Below are 24,872 nucleotides of genomic sequence, written 5' to 3'. Positions count from 1 at the left end.
TACTGGATTAACACAGAGAAGTTTGTGCCGCAGAAGAGAAGCCACATCTCAAGATCATGGTTCTGTGTGGCTTTACATAATGCCTCCTCAGCTGAGCTTCCACGTAAACAACTACTACAACTTCTTGGCAGTGGATTGTTAAGTCAAAGCCGGTGTCATAACCGTGCATGTTTCATTTGGATTGGCAACACAATCTAGGCATAGCAATGTTCAATCACAATATTTACTTGTAAGAGGGAGCCCTATATCCTCATATGGACCCTTGTTTACACCACTAGCCTGCTTGAGTCAGTAGTGAGTCTCCTTTAAGAAAGTGTGAAGTCTCACCTTCCCAACCCTGAGCTGAAAGGTAGCTCAGTCCCATGATTGGGCGGTCAAGGGTAGGGTCTAGAATCACGTGACATTCTTCCAACCCTGGGACGCCATTTTGGAGGAAAGTTTGGAATTTCTGACACATAGGAAGAAGAAAAAAAAAGGAGGAGGAGATAACGAAAGAAGTTTGACGTTTAGGAAAACAATCCTCATTCCTCCGAAGGTGAAGAAGAATGAGGAAAAACTGCGGACGTGAGGATTTGAACCGCTTGTGTTGACACTGAGCCCTTGCAAGCTCACGCGCAGGGAGGGAGGTGTATATTTGCAGTTTGGGGAGTTTTTTTTGGAAGCCCTCCTGCAACTGGCGGCGACATATGTTCAGTTTTTCCCCCGCAGCCGCGGAGCAGATTGGCGGCGGAGCCTGTATCGCAGCGTCTGTGTGTGTTTTGAATGGAAACGCAGGGCTGTCAGTGGAGTAAAGCACGACTATCGGGTTAAAGAAGTGCAGCTCGCGCTCGACTCTACAACCAAACGGCTCGTTTTCATATCAGCCCGAACCGTCCTCATGTTTTTTACCGGATAAACATTAGAGTTTCATGCCAACTGCGTCCGACTTACCCCCCTCTGACACTCTGGACGCACTCGTGTTGGGTGAGAAGCGTTGGTTTTATCATTGCGTGTTTTGTTCATTTCTGTCGCGAGCTCTGCTGGATTGGTTATCGTGCACGAGCCCAACCGAAACATGCCAGTCAGAAAAAAAGGTGAGATACACTTCGGATATACTTTTACACAATCTGGCACCGGAGCTGGTAAGTCACTTCCTTCAGACTGTAAAATATTAATATAATTTCTTATACCGCACTGTATCTCTAAGGTAACTGAAACTAACCTAAACTGTAAAATTCTTTGGAAATAAGAACGGTCATACATTTTTGTTTTGTCCAGTCATCACCACATAGGTTTTAAAACTTATATCAAAGTCATTTACCACTTATTTAGGCTCTATTCACTCCATAAGACGGCAAACGTAGAGACGAGTTTTAAAATATTTTCTGCGTTATACTCTCTCGTGTAATTATGTAATTAATGAAAACTGTCTGCCTGCTCTGTATAGATGCACAGAGGGCTCTGTTACTGCTGGAGGAATACCGGTCAAAACTCAGTAACACTGAAGACAGACAACTGAGAAACTCCATCCAGAGAGTCATCGACATCTTCCAGAGTAACCTCTTCCAGGCGCTTATAGGTACTACACTGTGTCATTCAGCACTTCCCTAGTCATAATGAAAGTACTGTGTCATGCTGTTATCTATCTATCTATCTATCTATCTATCTATCTATCTATCTATCTATCTATCTATCTATCTATCTATCTATCTATCTATCTATCTATCTATCTATCTAATTTTAATGTTACTTATTTCACAATGGGGACACATGACAAGTGACTAAACTTTGTTTGGAGCCCTGTAGGATATTTTAAGTATCTATTTTTCATTTATGAGGGATTCATATTCAGTGTGTGGAGGTTGCTTGCGACATTTTCCCTCCAAAAGTTTGTGAGAGCTTGTCATAGCACAGATGTGTTGAGTAGTAAAAGCCAACCAGGGCCGTGTGTTACTCGAGCTATACTGTCATTTAATGGCTATTGCCCCGTTTCAGAGGGGTGAGAACTTCTGACATGTAGGCGACTGTGATACTAAGGGTACCTAACACTGTGCTGTGAATGGTAAATACTTCGAAGCAGTGTAAACTGTTGTTTAAAGTATTATCTGAGGATGTTCTTGTATAAAAAGATCTGATATGCATTAATTTATCTTGCAGTTTGTTTTGAGGAGCCACAAGACAGTGTCTCTTAGTTTTCTTATTTATTTATTTTTGATAGGGACAGTGCACATCAATCAACAGTCAGACACTGTACATAAGCCAGAGGTAACCCAATAGGCTAATTTTCATCTGTTGCCCCTTGCCAACTATAATAAAACATGTCGATATAATAAAACCAAGTGGTTTCCAAACATTTAAGACTGGCATACCCCCGGAGGCATTTAAGATCCTTCTGCGTTTACGTTCTCTCTTCCACTTAGACTGCTTTCACAACTTTTCCGTGAAGGGACAATATTTTGCCCCTTAAATAGCTTTTTAGGGGCAATTTTTATTTATTTATCTTTATTAAAACAAAGATTTTCTAAACCTATTAGATGTATGTCATGTTTAATATAAAATTCTTAAAATTCCATTCATTTAATTATTAATAATAAATAAAGCAATGAATTAAACTACATCAATAATTTTAATGAAATCAGTATCAACAAAAGCTATCTTTGCACTGCATTTGCATCTAGATGTAGCCTATTTAGTTTAATCCTGCTCAGTGGCATGAATTCAATTACAATGGTATAATGTTATGACAATGTTTTAAGTAAAAAAAAAAGTTAAATAGAGAAATAAGAAATTATGGCAAATGAAGTGCTACTTTTAAATATCAAACTAAAACTGGGAGTAGGTGGTGGCAAGTCACTGTCTTAATGATTTGTTCGTTCGATCATTCATTCATTCATTCATTCATTCATTCATTCAGTAACAAAGCAAGCGGCTGGCTGTATTTATGAATGGGTGATTGAATAGCCTAATTGACTCTCCCGATTCGTTCAAAGCTGCAGATTTGTTCTTCTGCTTTTAGAGGCACACCAGTTCTGCTGCGGAGTTTGTTTGAACTATTATTTTGTTTAGAAATAGAGCAAGCAATACTGTTTAATGTACATTATTTAAAATGTCCTTTTTCATTGTTGAACTGTTGGATAAAATAAATATCACATTTGCAATCATGTGGATATTTTTGGAAAATTACATTGTCGAGAACCACAGTAATGTAGTCAAGTCAAGTCACCTTTATTTATATAGTGCTTTTAACAATAACAATACTTCAAAGCAGCTTTACAGTGATAATAGGAAATTAAAGTAACAGAGATTGTTTTGGCTTTACAGCAGCTCTAGAATAGAGATATTGTCCAGCTAAAGTTAGTTTTGATTGATTCACTTCCGTTGCAAAGATCATTAGTTATTAACTTAGGGGCCGCTAACACGACACCGCTCTAACAGAAAACCCTTAATGCACTCCGGCCCGCTCATCTGCAGAATTATTTATCGCTTCCACGTAGCCGTGTGAACCGGAACTATTTTGACAACGTTTTATCTGTACAGAGTTAAAGGCCTTCACAAGGGAGAGACTAGTTGACACTTCAGGACTGTGCTGTCGTTGTGTCCAGGCGCAGGTCCTTCATCAGACCTGGATCTAGCGGACTGCGGTAAACCTTGGGATAAACAGAGAGACTAATATTATTGTAGACGCCATTCTTCTTATGATGTAACGAGTACATCAGGATTTATGGGAAGTGTTCCCGGTTCCGGCTGACCTAATCTATGCAGCCTAACATTGAATTATAGAAGTCTATAATGTATTATGTGAATGCTAGGTCAAAGAGATGTGTCTTTAGTCTAGCTTTGAACTGACAGAGTGTGTCTGCTTCCCGGACAAAGTTAGGAAGACTGTTCCAGAGTTTTGGTGCTAAATAGGAGAAGGATCTACCACCAGCAGTCGATTTTGATATTCTAGGTATTATCAACTGGCCGGAATTTTGAGATCGCAATAGACGTGAAGGACTGTAATGCGTTAAGAGCTTGCTCAAGTACTGGGGAGCTAAAGCATTTAGTGCTTTGTAAGTGATCAGCAATATTTTAAAATTGCTGCGATGTTTAATAGGGAGCCAGTGCAGTTTTGACAGAACTGGGCTAATATGGTCATACTTCCTGGTTCTGGTAAGAACTCTTGTTGCTGCATTTTGGACCAGCTGTAGTTTGTTTATTAAGCGTGCAGGGCAACCACCCATAATAGCATTACAATAATCTAGCCTTGAGGTCATGAACGCATGAACTAATTGTTCTGCATTTGTCAATGAGAGCATATGGCGTAATTTATATGTATTTTTTAAGATGGAAAAATGCGGTTTTACAGATACTAGACACGTGACTTTCAAATGAAAGATTGGTATCAAAGAGCACACCCAGGTTTCTAACCGATGACAGAGCAGCCATCAAGTGTTAGACAGTATTCTAGGTTATTACGTGTGGAAGTTTTTTTAATGTAGTGCGATTTGCTAAGGCAGCATACTCTGCATGCAACCTATCAACCAACCCATATGCAGGCTGCTTGTGTGGATGCAGGCAGTTTTTGACCGCAAAGATGATTTAATTTGATTGGATGTCATGTCATTTTACCTTTTACGGCACTACCGGTATCCTGTTTTTACATTAGAGGCGGCATTTTTCCTCAGCGTTTTGTTTGCGCACTCCCTCCGTCACCTCACATACCCTAGTTTGGGAACCACTGTCTTAGGCAAGCTGTTGCAAACTAGGCAAACAAAGCAACCTCGAGGAATGCTGAACAGCCAGTTTGAGTTTCTCTGGGGTTTGACTGGCCGTGTGCCTGCGTCTTCCTGTGTTTGACCCTCAAGGTGTGGAGGCTTACTGTAATAACTCAATCCCCTGTTTCCAATTCTTTTGAAAAACAAAACAAAAAGCATGAATGTTTTATTGCTTGAGTGCTACTGTAGGCGCGCTTGGTTACTTGTTTAGGTTTGTCTGCTGAAATGCTGTGGTTTTAGGATAAAGACTGGTATAGCTTCCTCTTTGTGAATGTATTTCACTCATGTATGAAAAGCCAACTTAGTTAGAGACGGGGGAACATTGCAAACATTTTAATTGCATTTCACAAGGCACGCGAGTTGTAAATATCTGCTTCTGTTGTCCAGGCCAGAGCACTGTGTGTGCCTCACTGTTCTGTATCTCAGAAAACAGTCTTACTCTAAGCTGCCATGATGAATCGCTGTGCTCAACATTGCTGGATAAGTTCATACAACATACGTGTAATCATCCTCATGCGCAGCTCATTCATGTTCACACAAACAAGCGCAGAAATCCCTCTACTCGTATATGTCCTGCATGCACACTGGTTCTTAAGAGTGGCGCTAATGAAAAATGCATTGGAGTGACGGATTCCAATTTGACTTTTCCTCAGATATGTATTTTAAAGGACAAACAAAATGTAATCCGTCTGTTGACATGATTACCCTAGTCCTAATCCGTAGGCGGATGATTTACGACGGTTTCTCTGAGAGAGCAGCGTATGCAGACTCGGTGCATGTCTCTCAATGATTAGAGCCTTAAGATCCCTCTCAGGATGCCAGAGAAGAAGAGTTAACCAGAGCAGGGCAGGTCTCCTCCTGCATGCAAAATGTGGGTCACAAGACAGACCAGGTTTACCCTTGACAGAACACACCCGCCTCACGAGTTCCTAGTTAATTGTTTTGAAAATGAGACTCGGAGTAGGGGTAAGATTAAATCACATTACCTAAAGTAGATAATGGCCAGGTTTTCTATTCACACACAGAAGAACCCTTTTTTTAAAAAAGCTCTTAGTGCTTCATAAAGAGCTGGAGTGGTGAATCTGATATCACACAGGCAGGCTGATATCTTTTCCTAATCTTTATTCAGAGGTCCTGCCTGAAACAGAATATGTAATGGATAAAAATCACTTCCTCAAGTAGATGGGAAGCATCTCCTAAATCACACTGTAATAACTTGGGCAAGCGTCAAGCTAGCCAAAAAAGCAATAATATAACTACCATTCAAAAGTTTGGGATCGGTACGTTTTTTTTTATGTTTTTAAAAGAAGTCTCTTCTGCTCGCCAAGGCTGTATTTATTTGATTACAAATACACAAAACCCCAGTAATATTGTGAAATATTATTACAATTTAAAACAGGCTGTTTTCTATGTGTATATATATTTAGTAAAGTGTATTTTATTCCTGTGATCAAAGCTGAATTTTCACCATCATTACACCAGTCTTCAGTGTCACATGATTCTTCAGAAATCATTCTAATATGATGATTTGATGCTCAAGAAACATTTCTCATTATTATCAATGTTGAAAACAGTTATTTACATTTTTATTTCAGGATTCTTTGATGAATAGAAAGTTCAAAAGAACAACATTTATCTGAAATACAAAACTTTTGTAACATTAAACACTACCGTTCAAAAGTTTGGGGTCAGTAAGAATTTTTATTTAGTTTTTTGGGGGAAAGAAATAAAAGAAATTGACACTTTTATTCATCAAGGATGAATTAAATTGATCAAAAGTTACAGTAAAGACATTTAAAATGTTACAAAAATTCTATTTAAAATAAATGCTGCTGTTTTGAACTTTCTATTCATCAAAGAATCCTGAAAACAATTGTACACAACTGTTTTCAACATTGATAATGAATAAATGCATGTTCAAAAATGCATTATGAAATGAAATTGTTTTTTTTGAGCATCAAATCATCATATTAGAATGATTTCTGAAGGATCATGTGACACTGAAGACTGAAATCATGATGCTGAAAATTCATCTTCGATCACAGGAATAAATTACATTTTAAAATATATTAAAATAGAAAACAGTTATTTTAAATTGTCATAATATTTAACAATATTACAGTTTTTTCCCCTGTATTTTTAATCAAATAAATTCAGCCTTGGTGAGCAGAAGAGACTTCTTTTAAAAACATAAAAAATCTTACCGATCCCAAAACTTTGACTGGTAGAGTATTTTAAAATGATTTCCTTATGTGGCTGATTGTGGTCTTGTAATCTCCAAAGAACATCACAATTATTTTATTAATTTCCTACAGAAAGCATTAACATAACATAGTCTGTAAATGAGCCATCAGAAAATGAAGACATGTGTCAGAGGTAAAGAGACCCAGCAGGCTCTGTGAACTGGAGAAACTCTATCCTGTGGCTGCAGAGGTCTGTTAATCGGACGTCAATACAGCACTCTGTTTAAGGGCTGCCTTACCACAGATCTCATTCTGGAGGGAGAAAAGTGAACATGAGACTCTGAGAAACCTGGGAATCGGCTAAGAGTTACACCTCTGTTTTGATTGGCTCAGAGCGGATCTCCAATCAAATATAACAATCATCCACACAAACTTAAGGAGATTAAGTCCAGTTACAGATCTTTTGCTTTTTGCATCCTATTATGAATCCACTGTCATTTACATTTTACATTAGCTGTTTTTTCTTCTGATATTATAAAGATCACGTAAAACAAGACCATTTGTACTATAACAACTTGGTCATGGTACATGGTAGTAGTACTAAAATAGGCAGCGATTAAAAGTGTTAGAGCTCCATTTTTATCATGCACATTACGTTCTCTCAAGAGCATGGATGGGGTCGCTGAACTGACATGAATAAACAGAAGGCCTCGTAATGACATTGGTATTATACTAAGGTTAATATTAACCTCTTAATACTGATTCTCAAACAATGATTAAAACAGAGTTCCTCACTCAGAAGTTCGTGCTCATTAGTAATTTGCTCCTTCAATCATAACTTCATCAGATGCCAGACTGATTTGCCACACAGACCAGATTAAAGATCTAACTCATAACCTCACTGGTTATTACTTTTTTTTCATCTTATGCATGTTTTATATCCTGGCTGACCAAAAGCCTAAGTTCAGCCATGTTGTTGACCATACTGTTTAAATCTGCTAGAACACACAGATTGCTTTGGAGGTCAAAGGCCTGATGTGAGAAATATGCTTTTAAGCACTATTTGAACACGATTGGTTTTCCAGATGATGTTTGGGTTATTATTAATTATTAACGGAGGACGTCTGCGATGTACTGATTGGGATGGGATTGGGATTTCTGTGTCTGGTTGTGGTCTGTGGGGATTACAGAAGGTAATGTGCTCTGGATATTTGCGTCACAAAACTCATTCAAATGAACAATTTATATATGTGATTATAATTATTACTTTATGTACTTAACTCAACCCGAGCTGCTGAGCCATTTTCAAGAAAATGCGGAAGACGTATCTTTTTCATCAACACTTGACCCATTAATACTAACACCTACTATTCTAAATCTATTTACATGTACTGTGCTGGACTAACTGGGGACTGGTCACAGCAATTGCATATTATTTCCCTATTGTTGGTTTGATTGCTTCTGTTGCTCTCCTCATTTGTAAGTTGCTTTGGATAAAAGCGTCTGCTAAATGATTCAATATAAATGTACTTTATTGAGGGGAGAAATTAATTAAGATGATGATCATACCTCACACTGCTGCTCCAGTGGCCTTTTTTTGAGCAGTTTGCAATCGGATTCTTGTCAGATGGGATTCCTGCAGTACGCAAGCCACTAACTGTTATTTTACTCAGAAAGTTGGCAAAAAGGTCAAAAGCGCATGTAATTGTAATTACAGTGTTCGATGAAGATAAAAATAAATTAGCAAAAAAATCATACACCGCAATCTCAGACACTCATATCTGGATGAGATTAGTTGATAATTTGCTCTATAGTTTTTACCGAGGTTGTGTGGAGAAAACACGATTCGATTTCAGGGTTATAATCGCAAAGCGCGTTTGAGAAATACAAATTTACCAGACCGCCTCCGAAAATCACTTTTGGCTGTTGGTCCATAGTTTCCCTTCTGTAAGCGGAGCTTATTTGAGACAAATGCAAGGCGAAGCTTGGCAAAGTGTAAACGCATATGCTTGATTAGGCTACTCTAATATTGGCATACTTAAATTTGGGAGCCCTGCAATCCACATGTAAGAGAGCTGCCATGGATGGAGCAAACACAAAACTCGAACACTAATTTACTGCTCTAAAAATACAAAAAGTATACTTCAAACATACTTGTTAAGCATAACCGTACGTGATTGATTTGCTTGCAAATAGAGGGCTTTTCACCATCTGCTTCCTGATGTGCTTCAATAAGATTTACTGATGAAGTTATGAAATATTTTGCTCAGATATTGCAGCTGACTCAGCTAGAGTGCTGTGTAAATGCACACTCTTATATAATGCATTTTTAATTTGTTTGATGCATGATGATTCAGCACTTGAAAAATCGTTAGGTCCTTTGATTTATGTGTCCCAGATTGTTTTCAGTAAGATAGCATAGTTTGTTCTCATCTCATTCCATCCCATCTCACCCCCACTTACTTTTGGACTGGTCGGTTGTCAATCTATGCACTTCATTTTGTGTTCTACAATTCTCTTATTATTTCTTAACACGTTAAAGGGTAAGTTCGCCCAAAAATGAAAATTCTGTCATTAATTACTTGCCCTCATGTCATTCCAAATCCAAACACGTTAGACTTACGTTCATCTTCGGAACACAAATTAAGACCTTTTTGATGAAATCTGAGAGATTTCTGTCCCTCTGTTGACAGCTACACAACAGACACTTTGACACTTCAAAAAGTTCATAAAGAGATCGTAAATCTAATCCATATGAATTGAACAGTTAAACAGAAGCTCAACATAACCTGCTTGACACTCGAGAACAAACTTCTTGTGGAAGCAAACGTGCTGCGTAACATGAGAATGAACCTCTTTGGTTCTTGCTGAAGCTCAAACGTGCTGTGTAACATGAGAATGAACCTCTTTGGTTCTCACACGTCAAGCAAACATGCTTGAGCTTCCGTTTACCAAAACTGATGTGTTGATGAATGTTTATATGTGAATAAAATTCAATCTGTTTATTATATACAGCGATCGAGTCTCTTCAGAAAATTTTGAATAAACCACTAAATTCATATGGTTAAGTTTTACAAACTCTTTATAAACTTTTTGAAGCGTCAGTTGTGTAGCTGTCATCAGAGGGACAGAAAGCTCTCAGATTTCATCAAAAAGATCTTCGTTTGTGTTCTGAAGATGAATGGAAAGTCTTAAGGGGTTGGAATGACATGAGGGTTAGTAATTAATGACAATTTTTGGGTGAAGTATCCCTTAACAGAGTTGTCACACTGAGAAAAACAATAAGTAGAATTTACTCAATTTTTATTTGGCAAGTTTTTGCACAAGTAAATTTGTGAATAAATTTAGAATAAAGTGAATAAGTACATATAACTTGGCCTGTTAAATTATATTGAGTAATTTTTACTTACAAATCTGATGTAATTAATATAATTAAGTAAAACCACTGAAATAACCACAAAAATACATTTTACTTGTTTTATGCAGTGCTGGTAATTATTTTAAATTAAATTAAATGTTACTCTTATAATGTGACAAAATAATACTGTGACAATGTGCAGTTAAGAGTAATTTATTAAGAAATAAGCATCTATTGAAACCTATAATGCTTAAGATCACTTTGAATGTTTATCGTTGCTCAAGCTGCTTAAACCTTTACTTTCAGTGATACATTAAATGCATATTAAAATTAGCAGTTCTATGCATTGTATAGAACAGGAGAACAATTCAGTGTGTTCGGTCTCTCTCTTTGTCCCTCTCAACCGGTTTACAGCAACGGAGGCACAAAGGACTGAATGCATTTGAGAAATATCCTGAAATTAAGAAAAGTGAGAAAACAAAATCAATAATCAGTAAACAGCAAATACTTTTAAATTAAAAGTTAATTAATTTGCATTCACATTATTAATTTCACTTATACCAAATCATATTAAAAACATTAAAAACATCCTGCATGACCTTACTCTCATAGTCATTTCCTCACATTAATGCTAACATGTGACACACAGCATGCAGATATCATGGCTACGAATCAGGAATTTGGAAGTACAAATTTTTCATTCGTTTTGATATAAATAAGGCAACGAATTATTGTCATTTAAAACGTGGTCACGATTTAGTAAAAGCAGGGACCATTTAATAGATAGTATGCATGATTTAGCACATGAATGAGGGAATGAATTATATTGTGCACGATGACTGAGGGAACGAGAACCTTCTCACTTAGGCCTATTGTTAATTTGTGGCCAATATTTGTCATCTATAAAGAACATTGCACACAAAATAACAAATATTAAACAAAAAGATCATGATTTAAGTAATATATTCATGTTTTTTAGGCGTAATTACTGATAAATCGTGTAAAACGTAAAGTTTAAAACTGAGAAAAAAATATAGCTAACGTCTTACAAAGCTAACTCGTCATTAATCCTCTTGGGTCGGCAAACGCGCCCGCGCGGTTTGCTTGGTTTTTTCTTTTCTTTTTTTTTCACATAGCAGCAAAATAGACTTAAAATACTCCGTCATTTTTTGGTCATAAAGATTACAGACTTAAGAAAAATATGAAAAAATAAACTGTTAAATGTCTACTTTTTCCACTTACAATCGAAATAAAATATTGTGCTTTTGTAAAAAAAAAAGAAAATAAACAGGGTGCTTTCTGCCTCTCCGTCTCCGTGAACTTTTTTTCTGGAGCACGTCTCTAAACTTAAGAACACTAAACTTTTCAAATGTATAGAATGAAGTGATGACAAGACAATCGTTAATCAAAAAATCTGTAATATAATGCAGTTTTTTTACTGTTGCTTACCTGTCGAGAGCAGATGGAGTGGAGATTGGAAATCCCTCAATCATCGTGTGTTTTCTTCTTTCCACGCATGCGCAGATTCCTTTCTTCAAGGACTAAATTTAACTTGATTTTTTTAAATTTGCTTCAAGTACTTAATTAATGCATGTAAATATGCCAGAGAGTCAGAATTCAATTTTACTTGTCTGTTGGATGTCTAATATTTACGAGTAAAAAATTTGTATATAATTAGGATTTACTTAATACACTAAAGTGTTCATTTTTACAAAATGATTCTTAGCAAAAGATACATGATTTTTCCTGTTTTATTTACTTTGACATAAAATCATTTTTTACAGTGCATAACTTGCTGTCAGATGTCACTACATGTTATAAACAAGACATGCTTTGGAATAATGTCAGTCAGTAGCTATGTTTTCATCCAAAGTTGCACTTTTAACTTTGTGAATAAAGCATTTGTTTCCATTCCATTTGTTCAAGAAAACAAAATCATCAAACTGACAAAAACTGAAACACCGAATATATGGAGGTTGTTGCAATCGGGGAAGCCACTGTGGCTCTTTTTTTCCCTACATCATAAATGACTTCGTCTCAGAACGCGCACACAAAGCGCAATAAATGCTGTCATCATGTTATCTTGTGTTTGGATGCCTTTTGTTTGAAAGCACAATCATGTGAGACACTTCTGGTAGGTGATTATACCAAATCATTCTGATGACAGACATTGGCTCAGGCATTTCAAAATGATCAAGCCAACATTTAAGATGCTGTACAAGTGCAAAAGCTTTTTTGGGGGGCATTTTTAGATTTTTCTTGCTGTTTCCATGCAGCATTTTATTTCATTTAATTTTTTATGCAATATGCCAAAATGTGTATAAAATAGGTGGATGGAAACAACTAATGGCACAGTGACACACATACAAATGTCAGTTTCTTAATGTTAGGTGTTTCAATTTCCAGAAACTGAGCACTTTTATGGTTTTTCATAAAATGAAATGAAGGCCATTGCATTTCACCTGAATAACTTTAGTGTTTCGGTTTAGCGTTTGTTTTATTTTGAGAGTAGTTGCATGACTGAGAGGTCAGTGAGATGTTAAATGGTAGTATTCTGTGAAAGCCTCCAGCTTCTCAAAGGCTTACAGGGCCATTGACAAGAGGAAGAACAGCGATTAATCTCAAGAAATAAATCCTGGATTAGACACTTTCGTGTCCGTGGAACAAAACTTTTCTTTTTGACCAGCCTTAATACAGGCACCAAAGTCACATTTCAGATCTAGATATTAAAAAATACAAAATTATTAATGGTCATAGCAGGACAAATCATGATCATTCTACTACATTAGTTGGAGCTCAGTTACAAGCCAGTGTTTTTTTAAAGGGGCTGTGAAGTTACTGCACTATTTCTACAGGGAAACCAGAGATGAGGGAATCACCCCCACCAGCTGTGTGCATTATAAAAATATTTATTCTCATTTCTGTGAAGCTCCATGTGATCCAGCATGTATTTTCAGCCCTGTTACCCAATCTCTTCCATGCATAGAAGACCTGTAACCCTCTGCTATTTTCTCTCTCGGCTGTGCGTCGACCAGCATAGCCAACCACAGCACGGCATTCTCTCGAACAGTCATTTCCCCTCTGCTTGTGGAAGGGACTAGTTCCCTAATTTTTAAACGTTTTGCATGCGTGAACAGTTTCTGTTTGTTTGATTGTCACAGTGTATGAACTTCTTATCTGCCGCATTTATACATAAATATGCCTTGTTTACTCAGGACTGGGTGGTGGCTTTTAAATAAGTGCAAGACATTTTCATAATAAGAAGTTCATCTGTTGTTTTTGTTGAGGCCATGCTTGCTGACCATGTATCATTATGATTGTAACCTGATGAATGTTGTAACAGCTGTGAATGACCTTTAAATCTCCCATGCCCTCCAGCTTCAGTCAACACTCTTGTTTGTAATCTTTAAATTGTTGTTCACTCCAGGATGTGTATTTATAGACGCTTACCATTAGCCACCAAATCACTTCAGAGACCCTGATCAGTTATGAACAAGATTTTAGAGCTGAACAATTAGTGTGTCCTTGAATGACCTTCAAAAAATGAATCCAGCTCCCTGTAAAAAAAGGGATTTGAATGCTTAAGTGACAATTAAAATGGACATTTTGAACACAAATTTGGCCACTTTATAGTTGTCAAAGGTTAGAGAAACACATGATGAACTACGCCCTGTGTGAACTTTAGGGGAACTGAAAACATGCAGTCAATGGCTAGAATTAATAGCAGATATTACTTTTTTGAACTGAAATTATCTATGCAGTGAATACATTTATGTGTGACAAAAGTGTCTACAGTGAATAGTTTGTTGGCCCCTGTATCTTGCTGTTCCTTTCTCTCAGGTTTGACATTAAAGAAACATTTCCTGTTGAAAATGCATGTTTTCTCTTTTAACAGATATCCAGGAATTTTACGAAGTGACCTTATTGGATAATCAGAGATGTGGGGAATCGGTGAAAGTGCCCGATGTGATGCCCCCAATGAACCTGTGGGATTTCTCCAGCATTCAAAGCACAACGGTGACTTCAGACACCTTGCCCAGCCTTAGCACCAGCATAGAGGTAAGAGTGCTAACATCTCACAAACAGTGTAAAAACATTGATGTTTTTAAAGAAAATGTCATGCTGCTTGTTTTTCATTAAACAAGTCATGCCACAACATGGTCGTTTAATGAGACAGCATTTAGATTACTAAGCACCAACCAAACATGACATGATTGACATGTTAATTGGGAATAGATGGTAGTCTTAAATATTAAATGAAAGGATGCTGTGCTGATGCTGTCATTGGGGATTTTTTGTTCTTTAACATCATTTGTAACTGTTCTGGGGTGCATTTCCCAAAAGCAACTATGGGAAACAGCGTTCAACGTAGCTTGCGACCATAGTTGGGTAATGATGCTTTTGGGAAACGCACACCTGAACGGGAACGGAAATGTCTCCCCTACATGAAACACTTGTGCTTTTGCTGTTACACACTCTGATATTATCATCAATCAGTCAATCTGAGAATCTGACATCTTGCTTTGCATGTTACCACAGAAGTCATTGTTGGTGGAATTCACTGTAATCCATCTTAAAGAGTCTACTGGAAATCATTCGCTGAAAGACTCCTCACACTCACAGAAACTGTCGGAAAAGACACTGTCCTCCTGGATTCAGGGGGAGTTTTTCGGTCTCAGTAGCTGTGCGTGATGCTGCTGAAAACAAATATGACAGAAGAGTCTTTACGCTCCATGGCTCTAACTGCAGTCTCTGTGCATGCTGTTTGAGAGCTTGAATACTTTAGTAGCAGATGTTCTCTTTCCCTGAGCAGAGGAACAGAATAATGTACTTATGCAGAATATCCTGAAAGAAAGCAATGTTCAATCCCTAAATGAACTCTTAAAAGCACAACAAGATAGATAAGTTGTTACGGAATTGGTTCATTATCCTTTTTTAAGTAACTAAACTGAACAAGCAGTGAAAATTCATAATTTTTTGGAGTTTAGGAGTAGATATGCAGATACCATCAGACTTTTGCTGCTTGATGTTTGCTTGTGTGTAGTGTTGTCAAAAGACCCAGTACTTCGGTACCAAATCGGTACTAAATTTTTTTCAAACGTCACGGTACCAGGTTTTCTCAAACCCGGTACTTGATGCGCGTGCATGCCCGAAGCGCGTGCAGTTGCGTCCTCTTCATAAAAGCGCTGAGACATGGCGACTGGCGGTGCTGCTGATGTGGTGCTGATGTTTTTGCGCGTGCAGATTCGTTATTTCAAATGGCGCGCGGCAAGCACGCTCATAATAGAAGCGGCGCGCTCGATTTTCCAGGCGCGCCTATGTTCATGGATGCATAGCAACGACAGACGCCACGGGAGAACAAGCGCTTGTGGAAAGGAGAAAGCGGTGCGAACTGCGCTCTCCATGATGACAAGGAAGTATTAGCAAAGAATTAATTGATTTCTAGCCCTTGCATTAGCTTTACTACTAGATATATTTATGGAGATGAGCAATAAAAAGCCGTCATAAATTATCAGTCCGTCAGAAAAGCAGTTCTAGTCTTATTCTTGGCTGGATAACTCCTAGCAGGTTTAAAAAGCCCTTTTAAAATTAAATATTAATGCAGTTTTGGATTAAATAAAAATACAGTCAAGTCAAATAAAACACGTTTTATCTCCTGTATAGTTTGGTAACGCTACAATAAGATACCATTCATTAACTTCACTTAATGCGTTATCTAACATAACACATTGAGTGAACAATATATTTTTACAACATTAATTAATGTTTGTGAATGTTATTTAATACAAACACTTGATTGGTCATGTTTGTTCACTTCATTCATTGTGCATTAAATAATGTTAACAGAAATAATGTTAACTTTTGATTTTAAAAATGTATTTTTAAATTAACCCCTAAAGGAGAATAATTGCGACAGTATATAACTATTGTTTATTGTTAGGTCATTTTATCTAATGTTATCTAACAAATGGAATCTTATTGTAAAGTGTTTTTAATACTACAGTTTCCATCTTTGTAACTGTGATATACACTTTAATATAATAATGTAAATTTAATCTAAATTAAGCTTTGGTACCGAAATTGGTACCGAGAACCGTGGATTTTCACTGGTATTGGTACCGAATACTGAAATTTTGGTACCGTGACAACACTACTTGTGTGTCTTGAAAAATTATTTCAGCGCTGGTCATTTCTCACCACACTTTTGAAAAATGTGGAGAAAAAATTGGGCGTGGAGAGGAAAAGAGAACATAACAATTGACTCTTCCAGTCAGTTTTATTTCTCTTTCAGTTAAAAATATTAAAGGTTCACAATGCATACTACTAGTACTACATGCAAAAAAATAGTAAACATATTATACATGGTTTTGTAAGCTTCATTACACACCAATAATTATCTTTAATTTAATTGTAAAAAGCATGGTAAATATCACTTGTGAACCATTTTTATTTTGCATCATTTATAATCAAGCTGCAATTTTGTCAAATTATGCTAATAGTATGAACATAGAAAGTGTATCAAATGTTTATTCTTACATAATGAAATGGTGTGTTTTTAGGAAACATAACATGCCATGAAACATATCTTTATGGCAAGACAAAGGATTCAGGCTCTTTATTCCAAAGTTTCCGAAGTTCATTCCCAGTTTTAAATGTCATTCTACCATAGAATGCTATAAAACACTGTAATGAAAGAATTCTCCTGAATGTCCATTGATGTGCATAGTTGAAGAAACACTCATACTACTACTTTTAGTTTACTTGCTGTGTAGATAAGCTTTGGCAGTCTAAGGTAACTCCAGAGGTTATCTACCTTTTTCATACGCCCCATGACAATCAGTGAAAAGTTTTCTCTATAAATGCAATACGCATTTACAAAAACTGGGTATAACGAGATGATATTATTCTACTCACCCTTCAACCATCGGATATTAAAAGGACATTTAAAAGTGTAAGAGCAACAAATTACTAGCACAGGCCATTAATAACCCCAAAAGATCGATTATTTCCGCAGCAATATACATGTTATAATCAAATAAAAAATGTTAATTTACTGGAACATTGAGTAATAATATTTCAAAGTGTTTTTCATCATTGTGATAGACAATAGATATTGTATTTAAACAAACCTGGAAAGAGATGCAAGGATTTGGGGAGAAAACCAGAGATTCTAATGCATTCCAGTGAATTATTCATGGGATATATCATAAATTAAATTGGGAGAGCAGACCACAAATGCGCAGACAGTATATGTTTTCTTTTTTCATAATGTTACAGTGGAATACAAAGGAAAAAAGACAACAATCAGGAGGAAAAGAATTCAGCGACTGAAAAGAGCTCTTGCCATATATTCTTGTTACCATGACACATAGAACATGAAGTAAATTTTACAGCTCATTCAGTCAAACTGTCAGATAAGGATTATTTGTAGCATAACCTTATGATTTGATATGATTCGTTTAAGTCTTTTTGAGTGGAACATCCCCAAACTGGAAGTGCCTCCCTGAAGCGCAATAGTCTTGTGAGGTCTTGTGAGTGTGGATACAGTTTGTTTTACTAAAGGTTGCTAAACGAGTTTTGCTCACCTATAACATCTGACAATTGTGAAAGAACTAAAAAGATTATATATAAATAAACATGCGTTGTGCCTAGCTTCTCAGAATTCTACAAAATTACATGAATTGATCGCTTGTAATAAGAATAATGATGTTAGTTAGTGACTTGTCAGACCACATTCTTGGTGTCTTACCATAAAAACATTGTGTAAACAGTGTTGATGTAGTTTGCATGTTTGGATCAGTCTATTTGTCACAACACCACCACCTGCCTGCAGTGTGTAGACTTGTAAAACATGTAGGCTACACTCACTTTGAGTATATTTATAAAAGAACAGATTATTGGATCCAGTCATTAGCTTAGTTGGTAAAAAGGAACTCAACTGATTGACTAATATCTCAGTTACAACATTCTCAGACTGACCAGTGTCTTAAGACCAAATGGTGTTTACATTTTTATAAGTGAGTTAGTCAATAAGCTGATCTGATTCTCTAAACTTGTTCAGCTACTGTAAATATCACTTAGAAAACCTGTAAATCTGAGGCTTGAACTGCCAGAGCCTGAAAAATTGACTTGGGATGATCCGTTATACCATTAACGCAATAATCACATATTCGGAATAATTCTTCTCATTCAGCTATAACTTACAGGGCTTTCTAATATTTTGTTTTATACAAACAAAATATTAATTGTTGCCTATTGCCAAGCTTTTAAACTTCATACTAGTGGAATGTAGGTCATTTTAAATAAACTTATCTAACTCGCACCTCTGCTGTGTATTTCAATGTCCTTTCTCTTTTCCCTCTTGTTTCTTTCTGTGTTAATAAAATGGCCACTCTCAGGACTCTCCCCTCCTAAATGAAATCCTTCTTGTGCTCGCTAAAGCGAAATCCTCCCACAGTGAGCTGGACCAAGTGAGTATCACACCGGCACGGGTCTGGTGGGTTGGGCATCCCCCATGGCCGCATGTTTGGGCCGTTCATTTCCTCCTACTCTCGTCGACGGGGTTTGCTCCAAGAATAGAGGGACTCATGGGTCATTGCGCCCTCATTCATTTAGGCCCGCCTCATGGGTCTTCTCTGGACATAGGTCATAGCATTATCGGTGGGATACCAAGTTTTGGTGGCCAAGCTGTGGGTTGCATTTTCACAATGCTGAAACTTTATTCAAAATGTGCCACATTTGTTTCTGAATGTGATCAGCCGATTAGCTGATAACTTTTTTTTAATGAATTGTGGAATTGGATTTTTAATTACATGATTATTAAATTGTGCTGTTTAATATAATAATTTCATAAAATAAGTTAAAGCTTGTGAAAATGTCAATTTGGTGTTGTAAGTTTAAAAATACCCTTTTACCAATGTGTATTTAAATCTCTTATTCAAGGACTGTATGATAAAAGTTTTTTTTTTTTTATGTAGCCTACAATGTGTATTTTATGTCGTTCACTTTTCGCATTGTCTTATGATTGTACCTGATATCAAACAAAATTTCACTATGGACTTATTACACAGACTTTGATTACAAATTTCTGATGCAGTATTTAACATAAATGTAGCAAAGTTTATAACATTTAAATTATTTTTTTAACTGTACATTTATAACACTTTGTGTTATATTCTACAGTACTTGCGAAGGGATTTATAATACAGCTGCTGAGCTAGTGACTGTAAATTTTTCTCTTTTGACTGGCACAAACCATCTTTCCAAAGTCATAGAAATGCAATTGTATATTTCTCTTTTACCGCTGGAAAAATGGAAACACAAAAATATTGTTTGGTATGGTTTCCATGTACCTCTATAGAAATAAGTATAGTTTACTTCTATGTTCCAAAATTGGTAATGTGAAAAGGGTCCATAATGGAAGAACTTTTTTAGACAGTAATGTATTTATATTCTGAGAGGCTAAGAGGTTTGTGTCATTACTTTATAACAAGGCTAATTGTGGGAAGTCTTGAGGGGAAACACATTACAAGTACGCAAGTTACGAATCGGCTTACTTTTTTCAAGAAACTAGTCAAGTAACGCATTGCTTTTACAATTGCAACAAAATATCTGTTACTTTTTCAAACAAGTAATGCAAGTTACTTTTTCCATTTATTGACTGACACACACCCTGTCCCCATGTTGAGATACATCGGAAGTGATCTCCTGATGACGTGCAAGTTAAAGAAGAACCCAGCTGGATCATTTCCATAATGACTCAATCCACCAAAAGCAGCACAAATTAGCGTCTTGTTTATGACATGCTTTTTTGGGCATTAAATAATGGGCATTAAACACCTTGCATTATTATTAATTTTAATACTCTCCTATAAATTGTGCATTGCAAAGGGAAACTCCAACAAATGCATATGCAAAAAGGTCAGCCGGAAAAATAACCCTCTGCATGCCTTTTCAGTGCTAATTTTTCACTGCGTAAATCCTGACAGAAGTTCTTTTAACATCAAAAAAGGTTTTGCGCTGGCTCAAACTGTTAGTAAATCTGGCCCTTGGTGTGAAAGCACCTTTTACATTTGATAAGAACTTTTGTTACACAACAAACAAACCAAGCCATGCACAGGTGAAAAAAATGCACTGCTGGTTTTGCCAGCCCCCCCCCTCCCCGCTTTGCTATCGGGATGATTCGCCCTACTACGAGTTGGTTTACCATCGAAATGAGTTTGAAGCTGTTATATTAAGGTACAAATCTTGCATAGTGTGCCTTTAACGAAGTAACGCAATTAGTTACTCTTTTTAAAGTCCAACTGAAATCAAAATTGACCCTATTTACTTTGTTAGCGCATATTACTAGTCTTATGGTGAACAATTAATCCGTGCAAGTTAAAACACCGAAAAAATTGTTTGCCGTCGTAATCTTTAATCAAAGTCTGAAAAGTTACTTCCGGTCTGGAATCCCTTCTCTAATGACGTAGGTTTGAAGAATTGGTTTGAGAAACGCTTAACCACTCCCCTCAAACCGTTAGTCTGTTATGAGCGAGAGATGGAGAGGAGGAGCGCTAGAGTAAAACCCTGCCCTCTGTTCAATATTCCGTTTCACTGGCAAATACTTCACAGCACTGGAGAAAAGTCGTTTGCAACTTCCGGTTCACGGAGACTTTAAGGAGTAACGCCGCACTGGTGATTTCCACCGACAGGGTGCTGGTGCTTGATCTGAAGCTGCTCCACACCCCGACAGCCTGCTGGTCTTGAACCAAAAACCCCTAGGGCCCTATCAAATATCCGGCGCAATTCAGCGCCAGGCGCAACACAAGTGTTTCAGCCCGACGCAGTTATCATTTTAACGTCCTGCACCACGTTGTTTAAATAGCAAATGCATTTGTGCGTCCATGGGCGTGCTGGTCTGAAAACGAGGTGTGTTCAGGCGCATTGTTGGCGCGTTGCTATTTTGAGGCAATTGAAATAGTCTGCGCCATTGACCAACAAAAACCTCGTCTAAAGTCCAGGAATGTTTTTTTTGTTATTTAAAGAGCGCGTTTGTAATGTGTGCCTATAGGCGGGTCCACAACGCACGTACACTTTATCCTGTAGATGGTCTGCTTGCACTTTAACCTTGCGCACGAGCAGTTCCGTTTCCTCGCTAGAGAAGCGTTCAGTTTTTCCGCTTGCAAATTCCGCCATGTAAATAGTGAATCCGCCATGGCGCGAGCCCAAATGGCTTGTATAGGGAATGGGAGATAAGACTCTGATTTGTTAATTGCACGTTATGCCCAAAACACACCCATTACTCATTAAGAGAATAGAGACAACCCTTTTGGACCATGCGCCGGATGCGCCGACTATTTTTCCCCTCGTTAAAAAGTGGATTCGGACTTGAGGATTTGTGCCCTTGCGCCGTGTGCTTTAGACCATGCGCTTAGATCCTTAAAATAGTGCCCCTAATGTTTAGAAGGTAGAGTGTCAAAATAATGTCAGTTTAAAGAATTTTTTTTAATACAGGTCAGTGTGGTAAAAATAACATAAAACTTTAAATGCACAAACAAACAAACAAACAAACAAACAAACAAACAAACAAAAAATCCCTCATTACAATCAGCAAAGCAAAGTAAAGTGCCCTATGTTGGGATCCCTTTCTTATGTTCAGTTTCGTTATTGTACTAGTAACAAATATAACGTGTGGACTTATTTAACTTACCATTGTATCAAAAGCAGCTCATAATGGCGTTGAGACACTGAATTAATTAGTTGGATGTTTAGAAAATGTTTGCGATGAATGTGTATTTGTAAATCAACGTTCATTTTCACAAGTCAGAGGAAATGTTGGCCGTTTTTAAGTGCTTTCCACCGGCCAAGTTCCGACTTCATTATAGCACTATTTTGTTGGAAACTAGGTTACCCAGTGTTCTTTTTGTTTTCTTTGGTCCAGAAACCTTTATGCAACAGCAGTGTGCACTAGTAGAGGCTGCTTCTGAAGGGAAGGGCTGATCACTGTGCACATCAAATATTTATTCTTACACTGCATTTCAGGGCAATCTACAGTATGTGCTATAAAAGGCTGCTTTTACACCGCCAGCTCAGTGTTAAAATGTGTGTGAGGTGACTGATGGTTGGGCCGCTTCTGCTGGGAACATGCTTGAGTTCTGCCAAAACACTTTCTCTGTGGGGTGTCTGGATTTCTCTCTCCTGGATCAGTTGTCACTTTCAAATCATACTCTGGTGTCAGTATTTACAGGATGTGGCACATTCAGTTGTGAATGATTTATATTGCAGTGTAATTTTTAAATATTCAGAAAATGTACAACACTTTACTTGCATAATAGGTTCAGGTAAATTCTGGAAGTTTTGATTATCCTGAAGAGTGTTTTAGCAATGCCATTCATCATAGAATTGTAACAGATGTATTATTTTTTTATTTGAAGATATATGATTTTTTACTCTGAAACGAGTTTTTTTCTTTTTTCTTTTCTTTTTTGCATGCTAATTAAAAACATAATTTTACAATGTATTAAAGTTTGTTCATGGGTCGCAATTCTCCATGGACATTCAAATATGTCGCGATGACTTTTTTTATGTAATCTGATGCTGATTGACATATAGATGTCTGGGACCGCTGAATATTGTTATCTCTATATTAGACAACGCGGAAAAAAAGCATTCTGGCGTGAAGAAAAAAACGTTTTAGACAATGATCTTTTCGTAATACCCAAGTTCTCCTGTCGATGTTTTTTTTTCGCAGAATCCAAGAATGCGGGCACGCACTACCAGAAAGACCGACGTTGTCTACTGCGGTTTTAAAAAAATGGTTTATAGTCGCAATTAAGTAAAGTTATTCACTCTGCAGAGTTGAATTAGTGAGATGCTGGATGAAGCAGCGCGCGCGCTCTCGCTGATGCTCCTTCGGGTGCACTTGGAGACGTGCGCGCATCTCTCTCTCTCTCTCTCTCTCTCTCTCTCTCTCTCTCTCTCTCTCTCTCTCTCTCTCTCTCTCTCTCTCTCTCTCTCTCTCTCTCTCGCGAACTTCATCGGCATGGCCAACATGGAGAGCAAATACAAACACGTGGATGGCTGTTATTTTTCTATCGTTCCTTGAGGAGTAGCGATGAGCTCCGCATTTATGAACGGATTCAGCGTGATTCTCGTTAAAGAATGAGATGCTGAGAGGCGCGAGGTCTCTGTCCGATATGAAAGAATGGACTGCATTTGTATTGTTACTACCAAGGTAAGCGCACAGATTAACGATGATTTGCTGCGACCATCTGAGTGATTGCATTTACTGCATTATAGTTCGTTTTTTTTTCTTCTTCTGTGTACATAGCAGTACTTTACTAATTACATAGTTATGGCAGTATTATCATCTCGTCCTGGTGTTAATTTAATTACTTTAATATTCATAATAATATTTTAATATTGTTTTTTATTGCTGTTGTTATTATTGTCTACTAAATAATAATTATAATAATAAGATTTATTTTTTGTTTCATTGGACAATATATTTGTTTAACCAACAATATAACCAAATATTCGAGATTGGGGGACCAAATGTCAATCTGCCATTTGAAAACCCTTATTGATTGAGCACTATTCAGTGTCCCTGTCATTGCCCTGTATTTAACCCAGGGCTTGCCCTGATCAGTTTGCTGCCCTATAGGCAAGATTTTACATGATGTCTCTTGCATTGCAGTCAGTTCCACTGATTATTATTGTGTTCATATACTCACACCAGGTCTGCATGATTCTGGATTTTAATTTTTTTAGGGATCACGATTCTTAATAGACAATTAAACAAAATAACATGTAATTTACTAGAGGTTATTACAAAATGTTGATTGCTGCAGTCTATTTAAAAATATTGAATTATTTTGTTTTGTTTTTAATTAATGAATCAATGACTAACTCATAAAGATTTCACTTGTTTTATTATTAGATGGATCAGTGTTTTTTAATGAATCTCTTGAATGATTCAGTGCTCTCGCAATGCATTTTTTAACAGTCACTTGTTGCCAAAGATCGCAATCTTTTAACGATTAACCGCACAGCTCTGTTAGCTAGCTATTTCAAATCATGTAGTTGCTAGCATCGTCTAACTATTATGCAGTTAGATAAACTGTTCATTTATTACATTTCATTACCTTTGTCTTTATTCCCTTTTTCTTCCCTTCTCTTCTTTATTTTCTTTGTTGGGCACCAGAGGGCTTCGGTCTTTTTGACATTGTAGGCTATCTGGCTATAATGCTAATTTAGTCATGTGAAATCGGCCATCTGTTAAGTCTGTGAGTCACATTTTTTTGTAATTTATTCAAATTAAAAGTATTAAAATAGTATTCGTAATTTTTTTTAAATAAAAAACCAGGGCCCGGCCCTGATTTAACCGATTCTCAGCAGCACCTGTTTGGTTATCTGGCTTTGCTCAGCATCTTGAAGCTTTTGTTTTTAGGTCATCTACTCAAGTTTAAGACAATGTGCTGTTTTTGTTAAACTCATTCCATCCAGATATTATGATTTATATCATCCCCATATTTTGGGCCTCAGTGCTCTCCTTTCTGCCAAGCAGAGCTACTGAGCCCATATGATCCAGAAGCAGCCTGCCCATGAGCCATG

At 37.0% G+C, this 24,872-nt stretch overlaps 1 protein-coding gene across 21 annotated transcripts in view; it reads left to right on the top strand.

Annotated features, from left to right (window-relative positions):
• The first annotated feature begins 372 nt into the window (after window positions 1-372).
• Window positions 373-24,872, top strand: part of dlg1b (discs large MAGUK scaffold protein 1b) — a 147,250-nt gene continuing 122,750 nt past the window's right edge. For 10 of the 21 annotated variants that reach the window (XM_081374960.1, XM_081374959.1, XM_081374957.1 and 7 more), the window contains exons 1-3: window positions 373-1,073; window positions 1,427-1,558; window positions 14,173-14,336. In XM_081374960.1, coding sequence (XP_081231086.1) covers window positions 1,055-1,073; window positions 1,427-1,558; window positions 14,173-14,336 — 315 coding nt within the window. In that variant the 5' untranslated portion in view covers window positions 373-1,054. Of the gene's footprint in view, window positions 1,122-1,426; window positions 1,559-14,172; window positions 14,337-24,872 lie in introns of all 21 variants that reach the window. The other 11 variants (XM_081374955.1, XM_081374948.1, XM_081374950.1 and 8 more) reach the window with 2 other exon arrangements.

The sequence above is a fragment of the Scardinius erythrophthalmus genome, assembly GCF_964197995.2.
Source record: "Scardinius erythrophthalmus genome assembly, chromosome: 9".
NCBI classification, from domain to species: Eukaryota; Metazoa; Chordata; class Actinopteri; order Cypriniformes; family Leuciscidae; genus Scardinius; species Scardinius erythrophthalmus.
This window is presented reverse-complemented; position numbering and strand designations above follow the sequence as displayed.